The 26,768-nt window shown below is 35.7% G+C and overlaps 1 protein-coding gene and 1 long non-coding RNA gene across 2 annotated transcripts in view; both read right to left on the bottom strand.

The window, feature by feature from the left end:
* Positions 1-6,653: 6,653 nt before the first annotated feature.
* LOC122838428 lies at positions 6,654-8,478 on the bottom strand. Its single transcript, XR_006371891.1, has 2 exons — positions 8,101-8,478; positions 6,654-7,958 (listed from the first exon to the last, which is right to left on the bottom strand). It is a non-coding gene; the product is annotated as an uncharacterized LOC122838428 (long non-coding RNA).
* A 405-nt stretch (positions 8,479-8,883) lies between these two features.
* LOC122838867 (contactin-associated protein-like 4) overlaps positions 8,884-26,768 on the bottom strand; it is an 84,258-nt gene continuing 66,373 nt past the window's right edge. The window contains exons 18-25 of the mRNA XM_044129882.1: positions 25,727-25,945; positions 21,640-21,879; positions 17,681-17,905; positions 16,576-16,709; positions 15,163-15,247; positions 11,749-11,964; positions 10,373-10,444; positions 8,884-9,450 (exon numbers count right to left, since the gene is read on the bottom strand). Of these exons, the coding sequence (XP_043985817.1) occupies positions 9,254-9,450; positions 10,373-10,444; positions 11,749-11,964; positions 15,163-15,247; positions 16,576-16,709; positions 17,681-17,905; positions 21,640-21,879; positions 25,727-25,945 (1,388 nt within the window). The 3' untranslated portion in view covers positions 8,884-9,253. The remainder of the gene's footprint in view (positions 9,451-10,372; positions 10,445-11,748; positions 11,965-15,162; positions 15,248-16,575; positions 16,710-17,680; positions 17,906-21,639; positions 21,880-25,726; positions 25,946-26,768) is intronic.

Here is a 26,768-nt window from a genome sequence, read left to right as displayed (position 1 = left end):
CATAGAAAATCTGCAGTCATCTCAAGTCAAATACAAAAGAAAAGGGACAAGAAAAGCTGTTTTTTTTTTCTGAAGCTGAACTAAGATTTTTTTTTCTATAAAATTGTGATTACTATTCCTTTTCTGTCAGGTTGTCATGGTTTAAATAATGCACTGATTTTGGGTGAATTTGCATTTCTTATTTTTCAGAATCAGTTCTGTTACATCCAACCTAAAACTTCCCACAAAATCCTCACATTGTCCCAATTTATAAAGTAAAACCAAAGTTTCAGATTTGTGTAAAAGACAGAGCAACCAAATGCAGTTAGAGGTTGAGTTTTTAGCAAGCAGAGTCCACCTGTCTGGAATTTAAACTAAGAGTTGATGTAACCCTGAAGGGAACAAAACACACTGTAAAAAACAAATAAACCTTATTTTCAACTGGAAGCAAAGAGGTTTCAGTTAGTATGTTTTCATACCCGACTGTCCGGTTGACTCGGATCGATTGGGGACCAAAATTCCAACATTTGTTACATTTTCAGCTGCACTGTTTCAAACAAAGCAAACCCTTTGAAAAACGTGTTCTCCTCCTGGCCTGTGGGGGCGCTGCACCAAGAAATAATGAAGGAAACAACATAAAACCCTCTGAAGAAGACTGAGCACAACTTCCTTCTTCACAAAACATCTGATTTTAGGGTTGCAGGATTTTTTGTTATTGGTAATAGACTATGAGCCATTTCTCCTGCTAGCGCTAGCTTAGCACGTTTATTTTGGTTGTAAATCTGAGAGAAGTAAAAAAAATAACAAAAATAACAGAGGTAACCAAAATCAAATGCTTAGAAATTCTAATTTATTAAAGTGTATAATAAGCAGGAAGTATTTATTTATCAACTAAATGATAAATGTGATCATTTATCATTTAGCTAAACTCTCTTTTAGTTTAATTCCTAGTAAACTAAAAGAGAGCTGTGTGTAAACTAACCACAGAGTTTTATGTCAGCCTATAAATAAAACTAATTAATAAATCTGCTTGAATCAAAAGATTTTAATTTTTTTATAAATAGATTTTACTTAGTGGTTGTAATATGACAAAAGGTAAAAAATATTAAAAAGTATCTAATATTTAGAAAATAAATTCACTTAAAGGAAATGCGGCAAATTGGGAAAAAAAAACAAAACCCTCTTGATTTCCAATAAATAGTTTTGGCGTTACGATAAGGTAGTTTTTGTTTCACTGAAACAATTTTTGCATAGCAGGAGTCACATGACCAACAGCTGGATGTTGCTACTGGCGGAAACGACAAAGAAGACGATGACAGGAAGTGGTTCGAGGATCTGATAATGACTTTATTCATGTGTGATTTTAATTACGTTTTGTATTTAATAGAAACACCACAATTGCTAAATTATGTTTTTTTGGCATCAGCTGAATATTGACAAAGTTTTGTGCACATTTGTAATAGAAATGCAGCCACCTTATGTGACAAACCTCAGCCGATGCATTCATATGCTGATTGCTTTAAAGTCACTGGTGATTCAAATTATTCCACTCCAGACTTTCTGCTTTTTTTGATATAAACTTTGCCATTAGCTGGTTTTAAATGACGTTTTGATTGTAAGTATTGATTTTTTCTTCTTGCAACCTGAATGAAAGATGCTTCTCTGTAACTATGTTGCATCGCTGTTATTGCCAATAGCTTTGGGAAATATTCTCAGATAATCATTTTTACTGTTGACTTTCAATATAATGCCATGAAAATATGAGTGTGTTTCCTCTCCTCAATGATCTACCTTGGCTGAGTGTTTGTTTTTTTAACTTTGTACCGTTCAGAAATGCGCAAAATTTCACCTTTAACGTTCTTATTCATGCCAAAACATGAATATTTTGGTACGGTTAAAACACTGAATGTAACCTTGTACTGTTTGTTTCCTGGTCAGAATATTTTAATGCTCTCTGAGTTCTTGGTGTTTGTTTCCAGCTGGTTCTCATCATTTCGCCCTGGAAAACTCCCTCACTGAAAAACAAACATGTTTTTGTAAAAATAACAGAATCTACTTTTCATAATGCTGCCTCAAGGATGCAGACCAAAACAAATCTGACTTGTGTGTTTGTCAGAATGAGGTAGCAGAGAAAGCCAGACAGACGGACAACGATTGACTCACGTTGAACCCAGAAGCCGAATCGAATCAACACACCAGTTCCATCTATTTGTTGAAAGGGGACATTTTGCAAAATTCACTTTTGTACATTTTTACACTTCCATTTTGGTTTCCACTGCTTCTGCAAACAACCCAAATGCCCTTTTATCAATAAATTAATGTTTTTTGGTGTTTGGAAAAAGAGCCATTTCAAAAACCTTCTAGAATATCAATTAACTTTAAATTCAAATGAACATTTCACAGTGGAACTGGAAGACACTTTAAATACACAAAATAAATACAAAAAATAAGAAATAAATTATGAGTCACTATAAACAAAATTGTCCTTCAAAACAAGTTTTAGTTGAAACTACAGGACCAGACTGAAGACATTTATCATCCAGTTTTTGGTAGAAACAAAGAAAAACAATAAATTATGCAAGTGGAATTTAATAAGTCAGTTTTCATTTATCATGCGATTAATTGATTTATTGTTTATTGCGATGGATTTGATGTGACTTTTACATCATGTAAGAGACAAACAGATTTAAATTTCCTTCTAATGCAGTTTCTGTTTGAACTTTCTGTTTTATCTCAGGCTGCAGAACAACAGCTTGGCGCTCTCACACATGCAGTGCATGTTGCTACAGCCAATCCAGCTTCTATTATTTATCAAAACAAGTTGAGATTGAAGAGGTGAGTCTGAGGTCCTGGTGACACCCTGAGAGACGAGCCGAGGTGCTGAGCGGTCTGAGGGCTGAACGCCATCTGCATGCACAACATCAATAAAACATGAGCGCTGTGCAGATTTGTGTCCGCCAAACCACTTTTATTTATGGAGCTTCTTCTGCATAATGCATCTGAAGATGTAATCAGTGGAGCTGTGATCAATGTCTGGATGAGGGAACAGACCAAATAGATCATTTTTTTGTAGACGGTGTGTTGATGCTGCCATTTATCTGTGATGCTAAAGAGGCAGAGTTCATAATGAAAATGTTGGGGTGAAAATCTACACTGGAACTCAGAAAACTGACATCAAATACGAAATCCTCACAAGGAGACAGGAAAAACGGTAAATGGTAAATAAAACAAAATTAACTGAAAAGTTTGTTCTAAGTAAATAATTCCATGATGAAAATATTGTTTAATTGGCAGATTATTTAACTTTTTCCTGTGTTAAAAGTGAAATAATCTACCAGTGGATTGAGAACTGGGTTGCTAGGTGACGGGCTGGGCTTGGCTGGGGTTGCTAGGTGACGGGCTGGGCTTGGCTGGGGTTGCTAGGTAACGACGCAACGTGCCTGTCAATTGTGAACTAATCTACTAGTGGAACTTGTACTTTTTAAAAACAATATTAAGGAGTTATTGATTTAAAACGAACTCCTACATCTTGGTGAAAAGTTACTTGTATGTTAGTTTTGTCTTATTTCAAGTTTAACAAAATTTATTACTGTTTGTCTTGTTTTAAATATATATTTTTTGTAAATTTAACTTTGCTTATTCTTTTGTAATATGTTTCTATAGATGTCATTTAGTTTGGTTAAGAATTACATTTACTTATCTTCTAGTTTAGAATACTAACAGCATTATAAACCGTTAACAGTTTAATGATTAAGACTTGTACAATGTTTATCAGTTTCACTGTTTCCATTTTTTCTGCATCAACTGAGTACAAAACGTTTTAGATTTAGCAAAAATTATCAGATTATTTATGAATTTGATTCATTTTTCTTAAGTAGCTGTTAAAAAAAAGAAAACTTAAAAAGATAAATTTTAAATTCGGTGGATTTCTGAGCAGCTTGACTCTGTTTGCTTTCAGGGCCTCAGATCTAACAGCAAGGTTGCATTTAGTTCTTAAACATTTTATTGTCTTTAGTTTTATTTTTATAACGAATGAAGACAGTGTGGAATATTTTCTGTGTTTTTGTACACATTTACGGTGATTTACATGTTTTTTAAAGACAGGAGGAACTACATGATGTTTTAATAAGTTGTAGAAATGGCAAATAATAAGCAGCATCTTATTATATTTTACTGATTATTATTTGTTATTGGTATAATATGAGTTTGCTGTGCAGAAGCGATGAACTCTGATGCTAAATACAATGTAAAGTACACTTATTAAACCATTTCTTTTATTGGTTTTATGCAGTTTCTCTGTAAGCTGCATCAAGTTTCCATGGAAACTCTTGAAACTGAAGGTGAAAGATGATTTCTATCTGTTCTCATGCAGGATGTTAATAAAACATGAGCTATGCATGCACCTGATCACTGATGTGCAGCTTAGTATGCACAATGCAGCTGAAGATGTAATCAGAGCTGATTAGCTTCTCTGTTAACAAGAAAATGATGGAATTTCAAATGAATAAACAGGTTAGGGGAGCGTGTACGCTGCAAGGCAGAAGGAGTTTCGCATGATAATTATTGGAAGACAATCAATCTTAGCAGGTTTGAGGCAAAGCTACAACATTTTAGATCAGTCATTAATGAAATGTGTCTTTTAGATAAGAACAGTTTTAGAGACACTAATATAAACACACTGGTTTTGAGTTATTAGAATGGATTTAAAATAATCTTTTATTCACCTATTAGACTTCCTTGAACAGGTTAGGATAAATCTCTGAGTTAAACAAAACATGTTTATTACATTTGTTTTGCACAAAATCATTCTTAGACAGTTAGATTTTAAACTGTTTTAGGGCTTTTCGTCACTTTAAACCTGAATAAAGTGATTCAGGCCACGAACCCAAACTCACCGTTTACTCTTGTACGTGAAAATGGCTACAAATCGATGCGCAATTATAAAACCATACATCTTTAAAAAGCAGAAGTAGAGCCTCCTGCACAACCAACAAGAATGCAGCAAGTGGTTTCTGGATGGAAAGTCAACAACAAAACAATTGTACAGCGCATAGAGCGAATATGCAGGAACGGGCTGGGCTTCACTGCGGTTGCTAGGTAACGAGCTTGGCTTCACTGCGGTTGCTAGGTAACGGGCTTGGCTTCACTGCGGTTGCTAGGTAACGGGCTGGGCTTCACTGCGGTTGCTAGGTAACGGGCTGGCTTCACTGCGGTTGCTAGGTAACGGGCTGGCTTCACTGCGGTTGCTAGGTAACGGCTGATTTGCAGCGTTACACTCCAGAAAATATTGAAACGGCTTCCAGACACCAGAAAAACATTAACTTATAGCCAAAACACAGCTGGGTGTTTTTAAAGCATTATAAAGAAATTTAAGTATTAAAATATTCAAAATGTGAATTTTTCATCATAGGTCTCCTTTAACTACACTAAAAATTAGCTTGGTAAAAGCCAGAGATAGATTATAGATGGTAAACTAATACAACTTAAACTTTTCCATATTCTTCCGTGTTGCAATGTATATGAATTCAGTGTGATAAACCAATGCAAATTAATGCAGAAATATGAAGGATGGAAAATAATAATTGGTTTTAATAAAGACAACAAACACAAGAAAAAGCCTCTGCTTTTCCCGTTCGGCCGGGTTGCAAACAAACCGACTGTTTTGTGAACACAGAGCAGAAAGAGCCAGAGTTCTCTTCCAGACTAATTTTCCATAACAATTATGATGGATAGAAACTGACAACAGAGGTCTTCGATGTTGTTTGTAATCGGCAGCGGCATCACTGCTGCCCGCAGTGCTGCAGTCTCATCAGATCACTAATCAGGATTCGGTTCCTCATAATTATCCTGCCCACCTTCAGCAGCAACGCCTCTTCTTTTATCACTTATAGCTGCTTTTGCATTTGCATGAATTGGCATTAATCAACTCCATTCACACAGGATGGAGAACATTTAGCACAATTATTCAGCACACTTGACACCAACCTTAAGTAGTCATTAATTTAATTATCATTCCAGGGAGCTGCTCTGTGGATTTGCTCATATATTACATTATGCAGGAAGTGGACAACTGATGCTGAGATATGATTTAAATCACAACAGCTTGCTGTAATATTGTTGTGGAATAGTTAAAACATGACGGCTGGTTAAACTCTGAGTGATCAGGAAATATGATTGGAAGGTTTTGGGTGAAACTGAACCAAAACAAAACAGAACAAAATCAATTGGAAAAACAGATTTTCAATATTTTCAACCGAAAGCAAAGTGATGGACTCCATGTAACCAAAACTTCACCTCAGATGAGTATAATTTAATTATTTCATTTATTCTGCATGTGAAAACAAAAACATGAAAATTTTAGCTGAACAAGTTTGTCAGAATTTTCCATAAAAATTATTTGTTTCTTTCAAAAAGTAAGTCAAGCTCAGGGTTACAAACTAAGAAAAAAAAGACAAATATTTCAATAAGAACTAGTTTTTCATACATTTTACCTTTTTGAAAATCAAGTTAGAAATAACTAATTTTGGTCAAGTGTGTAAAGGTTCAACAGAGGTGACAAACATTTTAGAAATATAACAACAATTGATTAATAGAATATAGTGTAAACTTAAAGAAACACTTCCAAACACATTTGGAAATAATTATAGCTAGAACAACAAATTGTTTTTAAAAAAAAATCTTTAGTTTTGTTCCTGTAAAAATTCCCCTCAGGTTATTTTACTGTTCTGTTTTCTCCATCTGAGAGCAGAAAATACCTGGAGACGCTCTGATCACAGCTTTCTGCTGCATCCGGTGAGGTCTGCAGGGACGCCTGCTGCATGCTAATGACAAGAGACACAAGAAACAACGGCAGAGAGAACAAGCAGGAAGGGAGGGAGTTAAATCTGAGGACGATCTTTCAGGAGCCCTTAGAGTCCAACATGAACCAACCAGTTTGGATGGCAGGAAGAGGAAGTGCAACTCCTGGCAGATGTCATGACCTCTTTCATACTGATTTACTTTTACACGACTTCTTACAGGATTCATGGGTGTGAAGTAATTCTTACAGAGAAAACCTGTCGTTTAAAGGGGGCCGGTTATGCAAAATTTACATTTTTGACACTTTTGTACTTCCACTTTCCTCTACAAACAGTTCAAGTGCTTAAGAAAAACAAAAACATCCAGCTGTTTTTTGGCTACGGGTAAATAGTTTTTTTGGGTTTTTTTGGAACAGCTACAAAAACCTTCGGAATTATCCGTTACCTAGCAACCACAGCAGAACTCCGCCCATCACCTAGCAACCAAAGCCGAGCTCCTAACATGTTTTCTAAAATAAATTGTGTACATTATTTGTGTTTAAATACCGACTGCACTGTCAAAGTTTCAACATTTCCAGACATTTTAACTGCATCTCAAACCAAGACTAGTTCAACATGTTCAATTTTCCTGTTAACCCAAAAGTTGTTGTTTGTGACGCCTAAAAACTCATAATTACGTCAATAATTGTACCTTGATTCTATAAAATTAATATGGATCTGATCACTTTGCAGAATAATCTTGAATTAACATTATATTTGTGTTGCTGCTGAAAGGAAAATAATTTCTTCTCTGTCCAGGCGAGAGCATTTTTCTTTTATTTTTTGTTACTCTAGTAGAAGAAAAACTGCTAAACAAAACATCAGATTTTTAGAGTTGAAATGGTAGGTCATTTCTTTCAACAGAGGATAAAAATAAAATAAAAATGCTTTATAAGCTCACGTCATGAAAATCCCTTACTTCAATTGAGAGCTTTGCACAATATGGACTCTAAAAGTTAACTGGAGAGTCTCAAATCCTCCATCAGGCAGAGATGGATAAGAACGTCAGCAAAAACCAGGAAGTGTCTACAAAGTGAAAAAGGTGAGAGAGAGTTCTGTTTTATGGTCCATGTGGCTTCAAGCTGCTTCTGAAAGCGTTCTGATGTTGGCTGATCGCTGCAGGTGGAGCATTAAAACCCAAAGCTGAAAAAAGAAATTCTTTTAAGTTTTTCATCACAAAGCAGAGAAAAGCAAAGAGAAGCTTTCCAAGCAACTCTATGATGAAGTTTTAGTCTGACTTTAATTTGGTTTTCATATATACAGAACATTTTGGATCAATTCTTACCTGTAACAGATGGATTTTATATGCATGTGCTTCGGCTGGGTTGTTCCATGTAAACCTGGGATAATCCATACTTTCATCTCCACGTCGTTTTTGGCTCTGGTGTCTCAGATTTACTAGTCTTAGAAAACGTTTTATAAATCTCTCCCGGCTCAAAAGTTTTCACTGCACACTGCAAAAAACACAAAATCTTACCAAGTAATTTTGGTCTAGTTTCTAGTGCAAATGTTTTAGCACATTTCAATAAGACAAACGTAAAAGTAATTTTTCAGAAAGAAACAGAGGCTTGTTTTAATCAATAATTTCTTAATATTATTGATGAAAACGTACTAGTTCCGTTGGTAGATAAATTAACTTACAACTTAGAAAAAATATCCTGTTACAAGTTTCTTAATTATTAAAATATTTCTGTGTGATTTTTAGTAGTTTATTTACTGATTATTTTTAGGTGGATTATTTCACTTGTAAAAAGACATTTTTCTGATGTTATAAGTGAAACAATCTTCCAATGAACTAGATATTTTTCATCATTATTAATGAATTATTGACTTAAATCCAGCTAAAACTTTAATTGCAAGTTAATATTGATGAAAAAGTTCAATTTTCACTTGCAGATTATTTCATTTATATCAAGACATTTTTCCATGTGAAATAATCTTCCAGTGGAACTAGAACTGGGTTGCTAGGTAACGGCCTGGACTTGGGTGGGGTTGCTAGGTAACAGTGCAGTGCCTGTAAGTTGTGAAATAAGTGAAACAATCCACCAGTGGAACTACTACTTTTTTCTTCCATATTAAGGAATTATTTACTTAAAACAAGCTTCTACATCCTGCTAAAAAGTTACTTATATGTTTTGTCTCATTTCATGTGTAGCAACTCGACCAAAACTATTTGGTAAGATTTTGTGTTTTTGCAGTGTATTTGTTTATTGTTGTCTTTCAAATTGACAGAAAACTTTTGAAATGGATCTAAATAACCACACAAATCACTACGAACTGCACAAGTTCAAATATTTAACTCTTTAAAGTGAGTCCAATATCTCTGCCAAGTGAGTCTGTATTTACAAAACTAAATACATAAATAAAGCAGAAGGGGAGGAATAGGTAAAGCACTGTTTGGTAACTTATCCAGCTCAGTCCTTCCAGGTTATTTTGTGCTAAATGAAAAACTCCTTCTGGTTTCCACTTTGAACGCTCAGAGAGTCTGGCTGGCCGCTGAACGGGAACGCGCGGCCGTCGCCCGGCTGTGCTGCTTTCACTTCCTGGTTCCGATACGTCTCCTTCCTGATGCAGATGAACCGAGCCAAGATGGCTGCCGCGCACGCCACGATAAATATGACCACTGCAATCACACCTGAGAACCACAAAACACACAGAGGCATGAAGACAATAGCATCCTGCTAAATACAGTTTAAAAAAATAAATATTTCAATATTGAAGTCAGAAGAGAAAATAATGAAACTGAAGCATATTTAAATTAATAACGCTATTTATATTTTTACTGCTTTTTTTCTGTTGGGTGTTATGACCAGAAAACAGAAATTTGGATTGTCAGAAAATGTAAATGTTGTGTCAGAAAAAAATACAGAAGTAATAAAAAATGTAGTTCTGTATGAACAAACTGCACGTTGCAGATTTTATAAAAGGGAGATGTAAAAAAAATTGTGATGAAGCTCAGAACTTTGCTAGAAAAAAATAAATAAATAAAAATTTTGGGTTTGAAAAGTAAAAAATTTGATAGAAAAAAACTCAGAAATTTTCAGGGGTAAAGATTTGGACACCACTTATGTAGAGCTTAAAATTCTTGTCTTGAAAACTTTTTTAAATTGGTCTTTTAAAATATTTAAATAAAAATTTTTGATTTTGATTAGTTGTGACCAATAGTAATATATATTATCTCAGGAATCTGTAAGACAGAGTTTCACTATTAGAACTTAATTGCTAAAATAAATAGAATTATTGGTGGTATTCTAATTTATCAAGAAGGTTTTGTGGAAGTAATTTGGTTTGTGCACCAAGTTGAAGGTTTTTCTCTCTCCGGCTTGAAAACGTTTCACCATCACATTAATGGTGGACATAATTGCAGTGGAGAAGTTTGATTTCCCCAGACAGATTTCAGCTTTTCTGACCAACCATCAGGTTTCTAATGGAAAGCTCATGCATGACAAAAAGCTTTTCAGATGGGAGCACCAGAAAATGTTTCAAATTTGCTAAAAATAAAATACAAAGAAATCTTTGAGATGAACTGTTGTCATTAGAGATATGACTGGTTTTACCTCCAACTAGAGCTGAATCACTCCGAATGGTGTTGACTAAAGGCTGGCCAGGATCCACAGAGAGAGGCTGGTCTACAGAAAAAAGAAAAACATTTAATATTAAGAAGCCAACAAAACCAAAACAAGGGAAATATCGGAGATCAAAATACCTAGAAATAAAGATTTAGTGTGTTTCCACACTTAGTAGTCTGGTGGATTCGGTTCAATTTGGGACCAAAACTGTAACATTTGTTACATTTTCAGCTGCTGTGGTTCAATTTCACACTACAATGTGTAAAACAAACCAAACTAATGAAAAACCTGTTCACCTGCTCGCCTGTGGGGGCGCTGCACCAAGAAACACTGACGAAAATGACATGTAAACCACTGAAGAAGACACTGAGCACTCGCTGCTAAAAACACAAAATCTTACCAAATAACGTCTGAGAAAGATATAGGAGCTTTTTTTAAACTCAATAATTCTTAATATTGACAACAAAGTTCCAGTTTCACTGGTAGATTATTTCTGTGATGACGTATGAGGGCCATTAGAGATAAAAAAAACAAAAAAGCTCCTATTTAAAAAAAACTTTTAATAGCAGAAATTGTCTAGAAAAGAAACTTGAAACTTTCTGAGTTTAAAAAGTTGAAAAAATTTCAAGTTTCTTCTAACAAATTTCTGACTTTTCAAACTTAGATTTATTTATTTTTTGCTGTTTTTTCAAGAAAATATTTCTGGGCAGAAATTTACAGCTCTTTTTTCTTCTATCTAGAGTGGCCCCAATACGGTGGCAAATTTTTATTTATAAAGTGGGAGAAATATGTTGCTACAAGCGAAACAAGCTGCAAGTGGAACAAGTACTTTTAAAACAAATTAATATTAAGGAATTATTGATTTCAAAGAAGCTCTGTTTTGTCTCATTTCAAATGTATTAAGATATTTGCACAAGAAACTCGACCAGAATAACTATTTGGTGTTTTTGCAGTGAACAAGCCTGAAAATTACATTCATCTTGTTTATTTTTTGGATTCTTTTATGCTGGTGACAGTGTTAATTTGTATTTTCTTTTTTGGGATTAATTGCACTTTCACACCTCAACAAATGAACCAAAATAAACTAGAGTTTGATTAATTTGGTTTAAACATGGCGGGTGTGGAAGCAGCCTAAATGTAAATCAGCTTTAAGACAGAAGGAGTGAAAGTAGTTCCTCCATAAAGGCTGAAGAAATTTCCCCAGAGCTGCTTGATGACTCTCATCTGTCGCTGTGCCGACTCCCTGCCTGCTTACTGAGATGAAAGCTTAATGAGCCATAAAAAATTTAATCCTAATGGATCGCCATAAGTATCATTTTAAAAACACAGCAGACCAGGAAACGCTGCGGCCGTTCTGTTTTCACCTGATAGCGAATGTGTCGTTTCTGCTGCGTAGGAATCGGCCTGAGCCGGCGCGGCGCAGCTCGACCCGACGACGGCGCCGGCGACAGAAACGCGGCCGTCGGGTCGCAGCAGAGCAGCTTTCAGAGGACAGATGGAGCCGAAGCGAACGGCCGACAGACAACCGGTGAAACCGGCGGACGCCAAGCCGGCGAGATCCGCGCTCAGGCCTTCGGACTCTGAACAAAAACAAATTACAGCGTTAAAATACAGAAACAATACAGATCACTGCTTGTTCTCATAAGCTAATCGCTAATAAAGGGCATCAACAATTAATTATGCTTTTATTACCAGCTGGTGTAAGACAAAACAACAAAAGAGAAAACGTGTTGTTTTTTTAGTGCTGAATGTTTGGCAACAAAAATGATGTCATACCCGACAAAATAACAATAAAATCAAATATCCAGCACCACGTTGACGGGAAAATTTAACTTTTTACTGCAGGATTTATCAACAGTAAATGTGAACAAAAAAAATACATTCTTAGCTTAGCATTGTTAGTTTAAACTGGTTTAATGGCACTGGAGTAAATTTCCACCAAGAAATCACCAGAAAAATCAAGGAAATGTCTGAGTTTTAAAAGTCAAAAACATTGTTAGAAAAAAACAGAAACTTTGAAATAAATATCAGAAATTTTACAGAAAAAATTCAGAAATTTCAGATTTTCTAGAAAATTTTCAACTTTTCAAACTCAAAAATTCTCAAGTTTGTTCTAGAAAATTTCTGAGAAAAATCATAAAATTTTTGCTTTTTTCTAGCAAATTTTCAAACTTTAAATTTTTATGTTTTTTCCCTCAAGTTTCTGAAAAATAATCTTAAAATTTCAATTTTTTTTCTAACAAATGTTATGTTAACACATCTATCTATCTATCTATCTATCTATCTATCTATCTATCTATCTATCTATCTATCTATCTATCTATCTATCTATCTATCTATCTATCTATCTATCTATCTATCTATATAAAGACATTTTAGTTGAACTACAACTTTAGTTAAATTAATATTAATGAATTATTTATTTAAAACAAGCTCCTTCATCTTGGTAAAATGTTACTTTTCAGTTAGTTTTGTCTTATTTCAAATGTTCTAACATATCTGCACTAGAAACTAGAATAAAAATACTTAAGATTTTGTGTATGTGCAGTGTAAGAACACTTTAACTGATTTCACTTAAATGGCCACAAAAACAAATTATTAAACAGTTTTTTGTGGACAAAATCATGATTTATTAGCAGAATCTGCGACTATGTACAAAGTCATGGGGGAAATTAATATTTAATTTCAGCAATTAGCTTATGAAAAGTTACTCATTTTCAATTAAAAATGTAGATCTGGTATATTAAGACAATAAAAAAGTAAAATCTAGTCGCAGAGGCCGATCCATTAATCTTTTGACTGATTTCCTGTCAAAAGTTGTAAAAGTGCTTCGATTGTTAAACGGGGGTCTCATTATTCACGAGGCCAAACAGCAGAAGCCAGGTTATGCTTTATTGCAGAGCGGCTCGGCCATAAATACTAAAAGGTGACAGCTTGTCTTATCTGTTATATTAATACTTTAGGAAACACAAAAGGAATAATGAAATCATGATGATGAACTAAGATCGGCGCATTAATCAGATGAAGAAAACGTATTCTCATCTTTTCTGCTGCTGTGGATCTAGAGGGGAAAAAAAACAAAGTCTGTGGCTTTAAATGAAGGAGATGAAAATGTCACCAAGTATAAACAGATGTAAATATTATGTATTTGGTAACAGAATGTTAAATTTTGAAATAGAAAATCTGACTAACAGGTACTGAACATGAACTCCAGCAGCTCCTGCAGATATAAATATCAGAATAAAACACATTTATTCCTGCTGAGGTGCCTGATTACGCAGCACAACGCTGCCAGTAAGCTAACTTATAACCAGAGGGGGAAAAATATTCCATACATAAATATGACACGGCAGCATAACCTGGCTGGAGTGAGCATTTTATCAGCTGCTTGCTTAATCAGGTTTAGGGTTTTAAATTGCAGATGAGTGGCAGGAAGTAATCCCCCACATCCAATCTGTAGGTTTCATTGCTTTTAGCAGCTCCTGCAGAGATGATTTATCAGGTTTTGTGTTATAAAATACTATTTATTTCTGGTTTACTTTCAATATTTCTTGTTTAGTTGTTGCTTTAATTTGCTCTATAATAAACGGTGGAAATATCCTTTTGTCCTAAAGTGGAGCAGAAAGCTGAAATAAATCAAAATAAGGTGAAATTAGGTTTCTGAGAGTTTAGAATCACAGATTTGATTTCTACATGGTCAAAAATATACAGTTTGATGCCAGAATCAACTGTGCTGTGGAAGTCTGTGCGTATTTATAGCAAGATGTAATAATTCGATCCCTCATATGACAGCCATCTTGAAAATGGGCAGCCATCTTGAATTTTAAGAGGTTTTTCAAAAGAGGGACATCTAAGGACCATCTAAGCCAAATTTGGTGCTTACATCACCATGTGAAAGAATCTAGTAAAATATTATGCTACCTGCTGCATGATAACAGAAGAAATATGGAAAACAATCACGTCAATACAGACGATGATTAAAATCACTGAAAAAAATAAAAATTCAAATTTAATCTTCAAATTCTAACTTTTTTTTTCCAGAACTCACTTTTTTCCTTAAACTTTCTGACGTTTTCCTCAGAATTCTGAGTTTTATCTCAGATTTCAGATTTTTTCTCAGACTTGAAACTTTTTCATTAAATTTGACTTTTTTCAAGATTATGACTTTTATATAAAAAAATCTTCTTTTTTTCCTCAGAGTTCTATCCTTTTCTCAAAATTCTGACATTTTTCTCAGAATTTAGAATTTCATCTCAAAATTCAGATTTTTTTTCCTCTCAGGAATTTTACTTTTTTCTTCAACATCAGACTTTTTTCTCAAAATTTTTGACTTTTCCTCAGAATTTTAGATGTTCTCCTCAGAATTCTGATTTTAATCTCATTCTGACATTTTTCTTTTCTTATCAGAATTTTGACTTTTTTCTCTGACTTTTGATCTTAGAAGAATGAAGTCAGACTTCTGAGCGGTACTTTTCCCCTTTGGCCTTCAGGTTAGATTTTTGGACAGTTTCAGATGATTCTGCTCAACGATCAGTGACTGATCAGTTACAGTGACTGATCGTTGAGCCAATCAGGTCCGTCACTTTGGCAGAAATGAAGCTGAAAGTGAAACTGAACAGTTCACTTTGAGCTGAGATTTATTGATTTATTTTCTGTTGATTCCAGTCCTCTGAACATTTCCTGGTGTTTCAGTTGCCTTGGTCACAAACAGAAAACAACTGAAACCCTGAAAAACGTTTTACTGCTTGTTACTAGATAAAAAATAGAACTTTATTTACCTGGAACTCTCCCCAGAATGATCGATCTAACGTTAAACTCCACGTCAGCCGTCACGTTGAATTCCTCTCTGGCATTCTGGTCGATCTGAAAGATTATTGATTAGAAACAAAATCTAAAAGCAATAACGATCTGTTCAGAAAAGATCCTTCTTTATTACTCATAAAGAAGGATTAAATGAGGAAAGAAATTAAAGCACTTTGCAAAAGTTTTTATACAACTTTGTCTTATTTTTTATTTTTTTTAGTTTGTCGCAGTACAAAGAGGCACTTTGATGGATCTCATTAAGATTTTAATATTTGCAAACACAATGCAATGCAAATAGGCCTATCACAATAAATTTTACTATAAATTGTTCCTGTGATTATTGCAATACATGATAATATTGTTGTTTTGAGACCATTTTCATGCAACATACTGATAATGGGATAATAATGCAAGTTTGCCCTCATTAAGCTAAACTTTGATTTTGTGCAGAACTCTAAACACTGGAGGATATTTTAATTATAAACAAAAACAACCAAATAAATAAATAAAACTGAAGTAAAAACAATCAAAACCATAAATAAAATGGAATCTGATGTCTTTGTAAACAAAACTGCACTTCAAAAAATATCAGATCATTAGAATGGAAATTAATGAACTCATTATAATTTATCATGTGATTAATTGATTAATTGCCCCACATTGCCACTGATACCCAACCTAGAATTCTAATATGAGAGCCAATACAGATACTAATATTGGATTCGTGCATCTCTAGTACAATCCGCAATCAATCTAAAGAATAGCTAAATGAATTAATTATTAACATCTTTATTTTATTTTGTACCTCTAATTTTCTGTTTGCATTAAATAAGGACATGATGTAAACACACATTCATCAAATAAAATGACTTAAACACAACACTTCTTCTGCATGAAGTCAACCTGTAATATTGATTAGTTTAAAATTGGATATTAATATAAATACATTTTGAAATATTAAAGGAAATCTTTGTCACGCCTGTCGCTACCGGCAACAGCTCAGCTTGTCAACGAATCCAAAAACAGCTCTGGCCTGTCAGGTAGATGGGAAGGTGTGTGAGTGTGTGTGTGTGTGTGTGTGCATGCGTTTGTTTCTAATACCTTGTGGGGACCATTGTCATGACATATACCATGTTATGGGGACCCACTGCTCTTTGTGGGGACCGAAGCCTGGTCCCCACAAGGGGAAACGTTGTTTTTGGGTCAGGGGTCAGATTTAGGACTAAGGTGTGAATTGAGTTTTGGTTAGGGTTAGGTATGTAATGGTTAAGATTAGGGTAAGGGTAAGGGTAAGGTCTGGGCTGTAGAAATGAATGGAAGTCAATGGAAAGTCCCCGCAAAGATAGCTGCGCAAACATGTATGTGTGTGTGTGCATGTTTGTCTTTACCTGCATTGCCACGGTGTCTGCCTGTCGCCTGATGGTCACAGTGTGCAGACGCCCGTCAGCTAAGTTCATGACTCGGCTGCTCAACACTTCCTCGTCTCTGTTGCTGTGCAACTTGTACCTCACTTCTAACTCATCTACAAAAAAACAAACAAAAAAGGTCGATGGAGACTTAAAGATAAACGCACAAAATAAAAATTACAACAGACAAAAGTATATTAAATGTACATTTTCTATCCTGAAAAAGGAACTATAACTACACAGACACATCTAAAATAAGTTTAATATTTAGGAAAAAGTTCAATATTTTGGTCAAAATGTCCAACTCATAGTTTCATAAAATACAGAGTGAAGTATTTAAAGTCTATGTTTGCTGTAATTGTGAAGATTATGGTGTGAAGATTAAGAAAACCTTAAATTCAGTGTCTTGCAAAATTTTAATATTGTGAAAAAGTTAAATATGGAAACTCACGGTGTCAACAAGTAATCAACTAATTAACTCAAAACACCTCAAAATTCTGACTTCTTTGCTCAGAGAAATTTTACTTGAATCTCAAAATTCTGACTTTAATATCAGAATTCTGAGGCTTTTCTCAAAATTCTCAAAACATTTTTTCTAAATTTTAAGAAGTGAATGTCATAATTCAGACTTTGCTATAAAAATACTGACTTTTTCAGAAAATTCTAAGTTTTTCCCCCTCAGACTTTAGTCTTCTGAGATAAAAGCCACAATTTTGAGAAAAAAAAAACTGAATTTTTTTCACTGGCCCTAATCTTCTGTAAAAATCCCACCATCCTTTACATAAATGTAGCAGTAAGATAAGCTGCTGTGCTTCCAGATTGTAACAACTGTTGTTCTTTCAGAAAATACAGGAGTTGTGTGAAAAGAATAAACCAAAGGAAAGTTTGAGTGACTGCTGCTGATATTTGAATATTCCTCCAAACATTTCTTTAACCTTTTTGAACTGATCTATGAGTGTTGAAATGGCTTTAGACAAGCTAATAAAGTGTGACAGAGCAAATCCATAAAACAGAGAAAAGTAGCTGAACGAACAAAAGGGCTATAGGTTATAAGAACAGAAAATCTTTGTCTGACAAAAGTCCTCACCATGTTTATTGATGAGCAGGATCAAGTATTGCCTGTAAAAAGAGCTGACATAGAGCAGCGGTGCAGGGCTTTGACTGGTTCTAAAGCTCAGGGAGACGTCGTCTCCTCTCAGTGTGATATCCGAGTAGATGGATGAGTGCAGAGAGCTGCTGTTCTTGCTCGCCTCATATGGCTCCTTTACGATATATGTGATGGATGTTGTCGGCTCAAAGCTGCCTGAAACTTCTGGAAGATAAAAAAGTTGGAGGCAGTTATCAGCGGGCAAGCTGACGGGAATCCTGCTAAAATGTAGCCATAAGCTTCACAGGAGTTGGAGTCTCAACCGGGTTAGCATTAGCATTTTTTTCCATCACAGCGACAACACACGACATGCATAAAGAAATGTTGACATGAAACATTTCAGCTCCTGAATTTTGATGGGTTTCTCCTTCTGCAAGTAAATGGTTTAATATCACTAACAAATTAATTTAATATAAATGTTTGCTAGGATTACATGTACAGCTGTAGATTTCTTACAAATATTTCTAAATTAACACCACAAAATCACAAAAACAATCAACGTGAAAAGATGCTCAATATGGTTTAATTTTAAGATTTTGTGCAAAAACACAAAATCTTACAAAGTAATTCTGGTCTAATTTCTAGTGCAAATATCAGTATGCTTGAAATAAGTCAAAAGTAACTTACACGTATTAAGCAAGAAATACGATCTTATTTTATCCTTTAATATTGAAAGTTCTAGTAACATTGGCAGATCATTTAACGCATAAAATGTTTCCCTTTTTAAGTGAAACAATCTGCCAAAGTTACAAACATTCACCTAGTGACCCCAGCCTGTTACCTAGCAACTCCAGTGGAGTTCCGCCTGTTACCTAGCAACCAGTGCCAGCACGGTTAGTCAGCGGATGTTTATTGCTGTAAAATGGCTGCTAGGAAAGACAACTGCGTCAAAGTCAACAGCTTTATTTAACATTCTGGGTTTCCTCAATTTTTAACCAGCTAGAATTGCACAAATAACAGATTTTCTGTTAAGAGCCGTTTGTCAGATTAAAAGTATCTTATAATTATATTCGTTAAGTCAAGATTCATGTATTATTTCAATCTTAAAAGTTCTGTTTTTATTAGCTGTGAGGGAAAAAAATCTTCATTATTAGCAGAAATAAAGGCTTGAAAACAATCTTTGTGTAATTAATTTATAGCAGGGATGTCCAAAGTGTGGTCCGGGGGCCATTTACAGCCGTTCGAATGATTCTGTCCGGCCCTTGTCCACAATTTAAGAAAATCACAGATATATTTCACCAGACTCTTCATGGTAATACAATTACAGCAAATTAAAGGAAAAAGATTAATGTGGACAGATTAAAATAGTGTTCAAATGGAAAACTTTAGGAACAACAAACTATTCAAGTTAACCACATTTTTTGCTCTCGTTTAATTTAATAGGACAAAGAACCAGAAACATGAATTTCAGATTCTTTCCATTTAGAAATCAGGTCATTAGATTTTATTAAAATATAGTAAATTTAGTTTGTTTTTACAATAGAATTTTTATTTTTATTTTATGTTTTGCATTTTTCATAACAAAATAAATATTTGGTGACCCACAACTTTTTTTTCCTTGCCAGATGTGACCTGTTTTGGAAAAGGTTTGGTCTCCTCCGATCTGTATAATACACATCTCTAATTATATTGAGCTTTTCAAAAACATTCCTATTATTGAGTAATTTATGATTTGCTATAACAACTGGAACTGGTGCCTGGAGATGCCATTGATTTGAACTGGAACTTCAGAAAAACATGAACTGATTTATTGGGAATGTAACATTTCCAAACATAATAAACTCACAATGGTGATGTCCCATGCTGCTTTAACCACACAGCAGGCATGCTACTGAATTTATGGGATGTAGAAATCCTTTAAAGGTTATACTCCAATAAGAAATAAATACAATAAACACAAGCTGCCTGTTTCTTCTGTATGTTAAGATTAAATCTTAAACCGACAATATTTTCCGCTCTCTGTATTACATTTAAAGATTAAAAATAAAGTTATCATTAATAAGATCTGTTAATATGTAAATAGAAACATGTGAAGTAGCTCCGCTCATCATCTAATATATAGAAACTTTGAAAGAAGTAAAACAAAACCCAGCTGAAGGCTGTGCGTGTGCCAGGACGTCACTTTCCAGTGGAATAAAGTGGCTGTCAAATTCCTCTGAGAAGCTGGCTTATGTCGCTGCCTGTCACCACTATATGAAACCGGCAAACAACAAATATTATTTTGGAGGGCCTCTGGATAACATGTGCGGACTGAGCTGTCAAGATAAAATGCAATAAAATGCAGTAACATAGGTTGCTGTTCAAACACAGACTCATATCCGGATATATGAGAGGAGCAAAGTGGCTTCTGAAAATCAAAACAAGCCGGAGTAATAACAACAGATGAAGACAACAGGAGGAGGAAACTTCTCAGGTGTGAAGTTTATCTTATGGAAGGTGACAAAGTAAAGAAAAACACGCAGGATTTGCTTTTTTTTTTTGAGTTCTATGGCCTATACAAAACATGTTTGCACAAAATCATCCTTAGATAATGAGATTCTTAGTTTGTTTGAGCTTCTTTCAGAATGAGCTATTTTAGGGAGTCCTGTCTCTTTAAATCCAAATAAGCTGCTGCTCTTGGCCATGGCCCCAACCCAACATTTACACTTGCAAGTGAAAATGGATGCCCAATTGTACGTCCATACAACTTTGAAAAGCAGAAATGGAGCCTCCTGCACAACTAACAAGAATGCAACAAGTTGTTATCTGGATGGTAATTCTAAAAGAAAACTCTTGTTTTTTCCAGCAGTCATTGTAGAGTGCCTACAGCGGTAAAACCAGCTGACCAGACATTCTGGAACGGTAACGGTGGAACTCTGCGAGTTGCTTTCGGTAACGGTGGAACAGGTGAACTCTGCTGGGTTGCTCGCAAGCAAACTTTTTTGATGGTTGCTCAGATACCAAAAAAACAAATTTATTGCTAATAATGGCTGGATGTGTTTTTAAGTGCTTGAGCTGTTTCAAGAAGCAGTTGAGATGCAAATGGCAGTAGGAAAAAAAAGTAAAATATCAATTTTTTTGGAGTCTTATTTTCATAGGAATATTAATAACTGCATTTTATTGAAGTTTCTACTGTAACTATGAGACAATCAAATATTCCCATTTTGCATATTCAGTTTTTCTTACCCCTTGTGATAATTTGTGCCAGCAGGAGATGTGCTGCCCTACTTTATATCTTACAAATGCTCAATTCAAACTATATTGAACTACATGCTGAAATTATAAATGATCTCATATATCCAAGAGAATTAAATTGTCAAAGCAGCTGCAGGAGTTAGAAACTCCAACAACCCCATTTTGAACTCTCAGTGGAGATTTTCTTTTAATTTCTTGAAGTTATTAGACCATGTTTCCCCAAGGCTTGCTTTCTTTCTTTCTTTCTTTCTTTCTTTCTTTCTTTCTTTCTTTCTTTCTTTCTTTCTTTCTTTCTTTCTTTCTTTCTTTCTTTCTTTCTTTCTTTCTTTCTTTCTTTCTTTCTTTCTTTCTTTCTTTCTTTCTTTCTTTCCTACTTCTTTCTTTCTTTCTTTCTTTCTTTCTTTTTCTTTCTTTCATATATCTTTCTTTGTTTATTTCTTTCTTTCTTTCTTTCTTTCTTTCTTTCTTTCTTTCTTTCTTTCTTTCTTTCTTTCTTTCTTTCTTTCTTTCTTTCTTTCTTTCTTTCTTTCTTTCCTTCTTTCTTTCTTTTTTTGCTGCAGTTTGTGATCTGTCAATTAACCTCCTGCCAGTCTTCATATAGAAATATCTAGTGGATATAAATCTACAAACGTGAAAAACCCAATTCTCAATGCAGAAAGTTTTTAAAACCTTCAGGGTTTTGTTTTCTTATGAACTTCCTGGTAGAGTCGTCAGTGTGTCAGTACCTTCGTGACAGAAGGCTCCGGTGTAGGCAGAGTGGCTGCAGTCACAGGAGAACCCGCTGGCCCTTTCCACACATCGGCCCTGGTTCTGGCAGAGCGCTGCGTAGCTGCTGCAGTGCCCGGGGCAGCCGGGTCGGACGCCAGGTGTGATCCTTGCCCTCTCCTCCAGGTCCAGTGTGACGCCGTTCAGCTGCAGAGAGCGGATGCAGCCCAGAAAGCCTTTCTGCCGTGACGCGGTGCCTCCTGCCAAGAAAAGAAAGAACAGTGCTGCAGGTACACTAGCTCTTTTTTTCTTCTTCCTTGTTAAATTTGAATGAAGAAAACCAAAACCTGATTTGTACTCTCACTCAGTCTATTGTAAACTTGCTTCCTTGAACAGGTTCTTAAAGGTCAATGAGCTACAAAACATGGTGATTGGATTTTTTGGCACAAAAAAATGCAGATTTTGGTGTGCATGTTTGCAAACAGATGAGATGTTATACACATGTAGATCTTTGAAAAGCAGAAGTAGAGCCTCCTGCACAAAGAATGATTATGATTTTTTTTTAACTATGAAAATCTGACATTTTACCCAAACATTTGCTCAGTTTGTAAAATTCTTCATGATATTGCTGTTCCACATCTAAGAAAAGGTTTCTCTTTGAGATCAGATAACATAACTAAAGCCTTCATAGGTGAGTGCAGCATCCCGAAATGTCGAACTGCCCTTAATAAAACTGTCACAATGAAATAGTTTGCCAAATGAGATTATAGCATGTTTTAGTTATAAAATGTTATTCTAATTAGTAGACTTGTACTCTAGTAATTCTTCTTTCTTTATTAATTGCCGGTTAGTTTGTAGTTTGATTGGTTTGCCTACTGTAGTGACACTTTATTTATGTAATTAATTACCAAACTGGCTTTTCACCAAGTCATAATCTGTTAATTCATACTTGATCACCTGAACCTGCAGGTGGAAATTAGCTCTTTTTTTGGCATAACCTGGTACCGTGCACCTCTTGGTTAAAAGGTTAATTAAATGTTGTGCATTGTTTCTGTGAAATAAATGTAAATTATAAGGGAGCAAGTTGTTACTGTGTGGTAGCTTAACAACAAAACACTTCATCTTTTCCAGCAGCCATTGTACAGTGCATACGGCGATAAAACCAGCCGACCAAACGTGATGGAACTGAGTTTGGGTTGCTAGGTAACGGGTGAAATATCAGTGGTTGCTAGGTAACGGGCGTTACATTATGGAGGGTTTTAAAACAGCTAATTTTCCAGACACCAAAAATCATGTGCTTTTTTTTCCAGGTTTGTTTTTAGAAGCAGTTAAGACCCGAATAAAAGTACAAAAATCTACAAATGGGAATTTCTGCATAACAGGCCCCCTTAGTTCTCCTCCTTTCATGCTAATATGTTTACAAATTGTTGCTTTTTTCTGTACTACGATATGCCACACAATTGTAAAACAACAACACATTCTGGGTAGCATTATTTTTTGGCTTTTTATTGATTAACTACTTGACTGATGGGCCATTTGCTGTGTGACAATAAGCCTAAACTCTCGACAAGCCAAAGGAAACCCGACTCTCCTTCCACAAGTCAATTAACATTCAACGAAGCAACCAAACGCAGAGACTTGGCAAAATGACATTTTTCCTCCAGGTCCAACCTGCCCACCCTAATCTGTGCATCACAGACTGGAGTTGGCTTCCGGTTTGAATTTGAAAAAGCTCGATATGCTCAGTTCAAACTTTCCGGCACCATTACTTTGAAAAATAAATATTGGAAGATCTAAATCTAGTGCACCTACTTCAGGTTTTGCTGTAATGATTAGGAAGAAATAACAGTGTGTGTTGGAGAAAAGACATTTCCTAAGGGATGCAAATAAATGACGACTAAATGAGGGAAAAGGACTGGAGCTGCCTGGAAGACAGAAATACTGTGAGTCAGACCCAAAATCCTGCGTGACAGCAACAATTTCAGCCATTTAAGCTGTTTTACTTTCCTACCACACTTTGTTAGAGCAGAAACCGGTTGAAGAGCCTGTTCTGACCTGAACAGATAGAGAAGCAGGGGACAATTTACCATCAACTGGCATTTTGGCTCTAAACTGAAGACAAAAACAACTTTTAAAGCAAAATATCTGGAAATGAAGAAGAAAAACACAACACTGCCAAACCAGGCTGGCAAGAGGTCGATTCATATTTCATTTAAAGTTTGAGCTTTCTGCTGTTTACCTGGAAAAAGTTTGACTTTTGAAACTCAGAAAGTTCAACTTTTTTTCCCAAAATTTCTGAGAATAATTTAAAAAAATGTCTTATTTTCTCTGCAATCTGACTTTTGTTTCTCAGGAGATTAAAGCCAGAATTCTGAGATTAAATTAAAGATTCAGTTTTGTTAGTGTCCCTAATCCTCTCCCGTACAAATCCTGCTGTTTGCTGTCAAACTTTCACGCCTCGAAGGAAACCGTTTGGTCTCTTAGAGTTGTGCAACCTTCACTGGTTGCAGAATCTCATCTCAGTATTTCTCTGCTTTGGTGAGATTCCACCCGACATCGTCGCGTTGCTTCCTCCAAACGTTGTTTGGGACAGGCGGAGACGACTTTTGGGTTTTTCACTCTACTATACTGCTAAACTCAAAAATGTATTTTCTTTACAAGTGGGACACAATTTAAAGGAAAATAAACAACTTGCCCAACAAACATCCACTGTAATCTTTACACCAGTGCATTAAGCCATTTATCGAAGCATGAAATACTTCTGCTGTTTAGTGAGTTTTCTTTTGACACACGGATAAAACAACAATTGTACAGGAATAGAACTGCAATTCCTCAAATCCACCTTGAATAAGATCTTTGTCGACAGCACAATTGACGGCTCAGAAAGCTGTGGATCTCATAATCCCCACATTCCCACTTCCATTCAAACGTCCCATCAACGTGCCGGTAGTCGGATATCAGACCAGTGGATTCTGATGAGAGTCTCTTCTTTATGGTTGCTGTCAGAGGATTATCAGATTAACTGTCAGCCAGTCGGTTCTGCATCTTTCCAGCTTCATCATTATTCGGCGTTGCTTTTATTTCATTCAACGTTCATGTGTGTAAATGTTCATAATATTTGCAGAGATAAATCCCTAAAACCAAGGATGGATTTCTTCCTTCTGTTAAATTGTTGAGGAAAACCTCAACAGACAGTCAGTTTCCTAAAAGCACTTTGTTGATGATTCATTTATTAAAATAAAGGTTCAAGACGAAACCTGTGACATACTAGTAAAGAGTACAAAAACGTCCAGAATCCCCTTTTTCTACATCTCTGTGTTTTCGTTTGGGTTTCTACTGCTTCTAGAAACTGACCAAACACTTAAAAAAACTGTTTTTTTGGCAATAAGTTAAAAAGTTAATGTTTTGTGGTATCTAGAAAATAAGCTGTATCAAAAACATTCGAAATGTAACGTCACAACTCATCAGGGAATCGCCCGTTACCTAGCAACCCCAGCCAAGCCCAGCCTGTTGCCTAGCAACCAAGCAGAGTTCCAGCACATTTGAGCAGCTGGTTTTACTGCTGTATGCACTGTACAATGGCTGCTGGAAAAGACAAGTGTTTAGTTGTTGACTTACCATCCAGAAACCACTTGCTTCTGCTTTTCACAAATGTAAGGTTGGATAAATGAGGCAATTTTCACATGAGTGTGAAAGTTGAGTTCGGTGGGTGTGGCCAGCAGAAGCTTATTCAGAGTGACAAGACGGCCTACAACAAAACACTCAGTAGACTGAGCAGAATAAAATATCATTATCTAAGAATAATTTTGTGCAAAACAAATATAATAAATATGTTTTGTATTCCCCTATTTTGACCTGTTCAAGGGGACATAAAAGGTCACCATTAAATAATAAAACAGTTTGCTGAAACCTTCAAAGATACTGAACAATCTCAAAATCATAATTTTGCTTATAATGTGATCTGTTCAGATTTGATGTGAAACTGTTCAGTTTCAACTTCTGTTCACCTTGTTAAAGTGCAATGTTCTGCTGAAAGCTCGTCTCCACCTGAAGGGAGCCTCACGGTTCGTTCTGTTGTCCAGAAAAACTCCCAGCTTTGCTTCTCACCTATGAATAGCTGGCTGTTGAGCTGCAGATGAATAAATCCATCAGCTGGAGCTTCGCGTACTGCAGCGGGCAGGTCGTCGACGCGCAGCGACGCCTCCTTCACGTTTCGCTCAGCTCTCACGCTGTGCCACCGGTTGTCATTTAGCGGGAGGTCGGAGCGCACTTTGACCTCCAGAGGTCCGTTCCCCACATCAAACGAGAAGACGACCTCTGTGGAAGCTGACGAAGAGGAATGATTGTGATTTTCATTAAATATCTCCTAGAGAATCAAAAATAAAAAACTTTTTTTTAGATGGGATGGAAAAGAAGCCATATGCGCTTAAAACACCAAGTAGAGAGCTTTTTATGTCGCTCCATCTTTCATGGACAAACTGTTTTTCTCTTCATGTTTATTCATGAAGTATCACATAAGTACTGTTCTCCCAGCCGGTGAAGGCGGATGGATTGATTACTGGATGCTGTTTTATCCATCTGCTCTGTGTTGCGCCGAAAGTCCCACATTCACTAATTTTGCCTGCTCAACCCGGGCGGCAGGCCAGGACTCCTGGAGCATTTCGGATCCGTCCTTCTCAGCGTGAAGAACTATTTCTGTTGTGGATCCCAGACTTTTAATCCTGATCATTCCTTCACTTATTTTTTTCACTCATATGATGCAAAATTCACATTTTACACGTTTTTCTAATTCGGTTTGGGTTTTTACTGCTTTAAAAGAAAAAAGCCATGCTGCCGTATTTTGGCAATAAATTTATGTTTTTTGGTGTCTGGAATCATGAATCATTTGAAAAACCTTCCAAATGTAACGTCACTAATCAGTAGCCACTGTGACCCTTCACCTAGTAACCCCAGAGCAGCCCAGCCCGTTACCTAGCAACCCCAGCGGAACTCTGCCTGTCGCCTAGCAACCCAAGCTGAGCTCCAGCATGTTTAGTCGGCTAGTTTTACCGCAGTCCGTTCTGGTCTGCTCTGCTTCCTCAGAACCAGAACCAAACATGGAGAAACAGCATTCAGCTTCTATTCACTATAAATCTGGAACAAACTTCCA

Source organism: Gambusia affinis, linkage group LG10 (assembly GCF_019740435.1).
Source record: "Gambusia affinis linkage group LG10, SWU_Gaff_1.0, whole genome shotgun sequence".
In the NCBI taxonomy this organism is placed as follows: domain Eukaryota; kingdom Metazoa; phylum Chordata; class Actinopteri; order Cyprinodontiformes; family Poeciliidae; genus Gambusia; species Gambusia affinis.
This window is presented reverse-complemented; position numbering and strand designations above follow the sequence as displayed.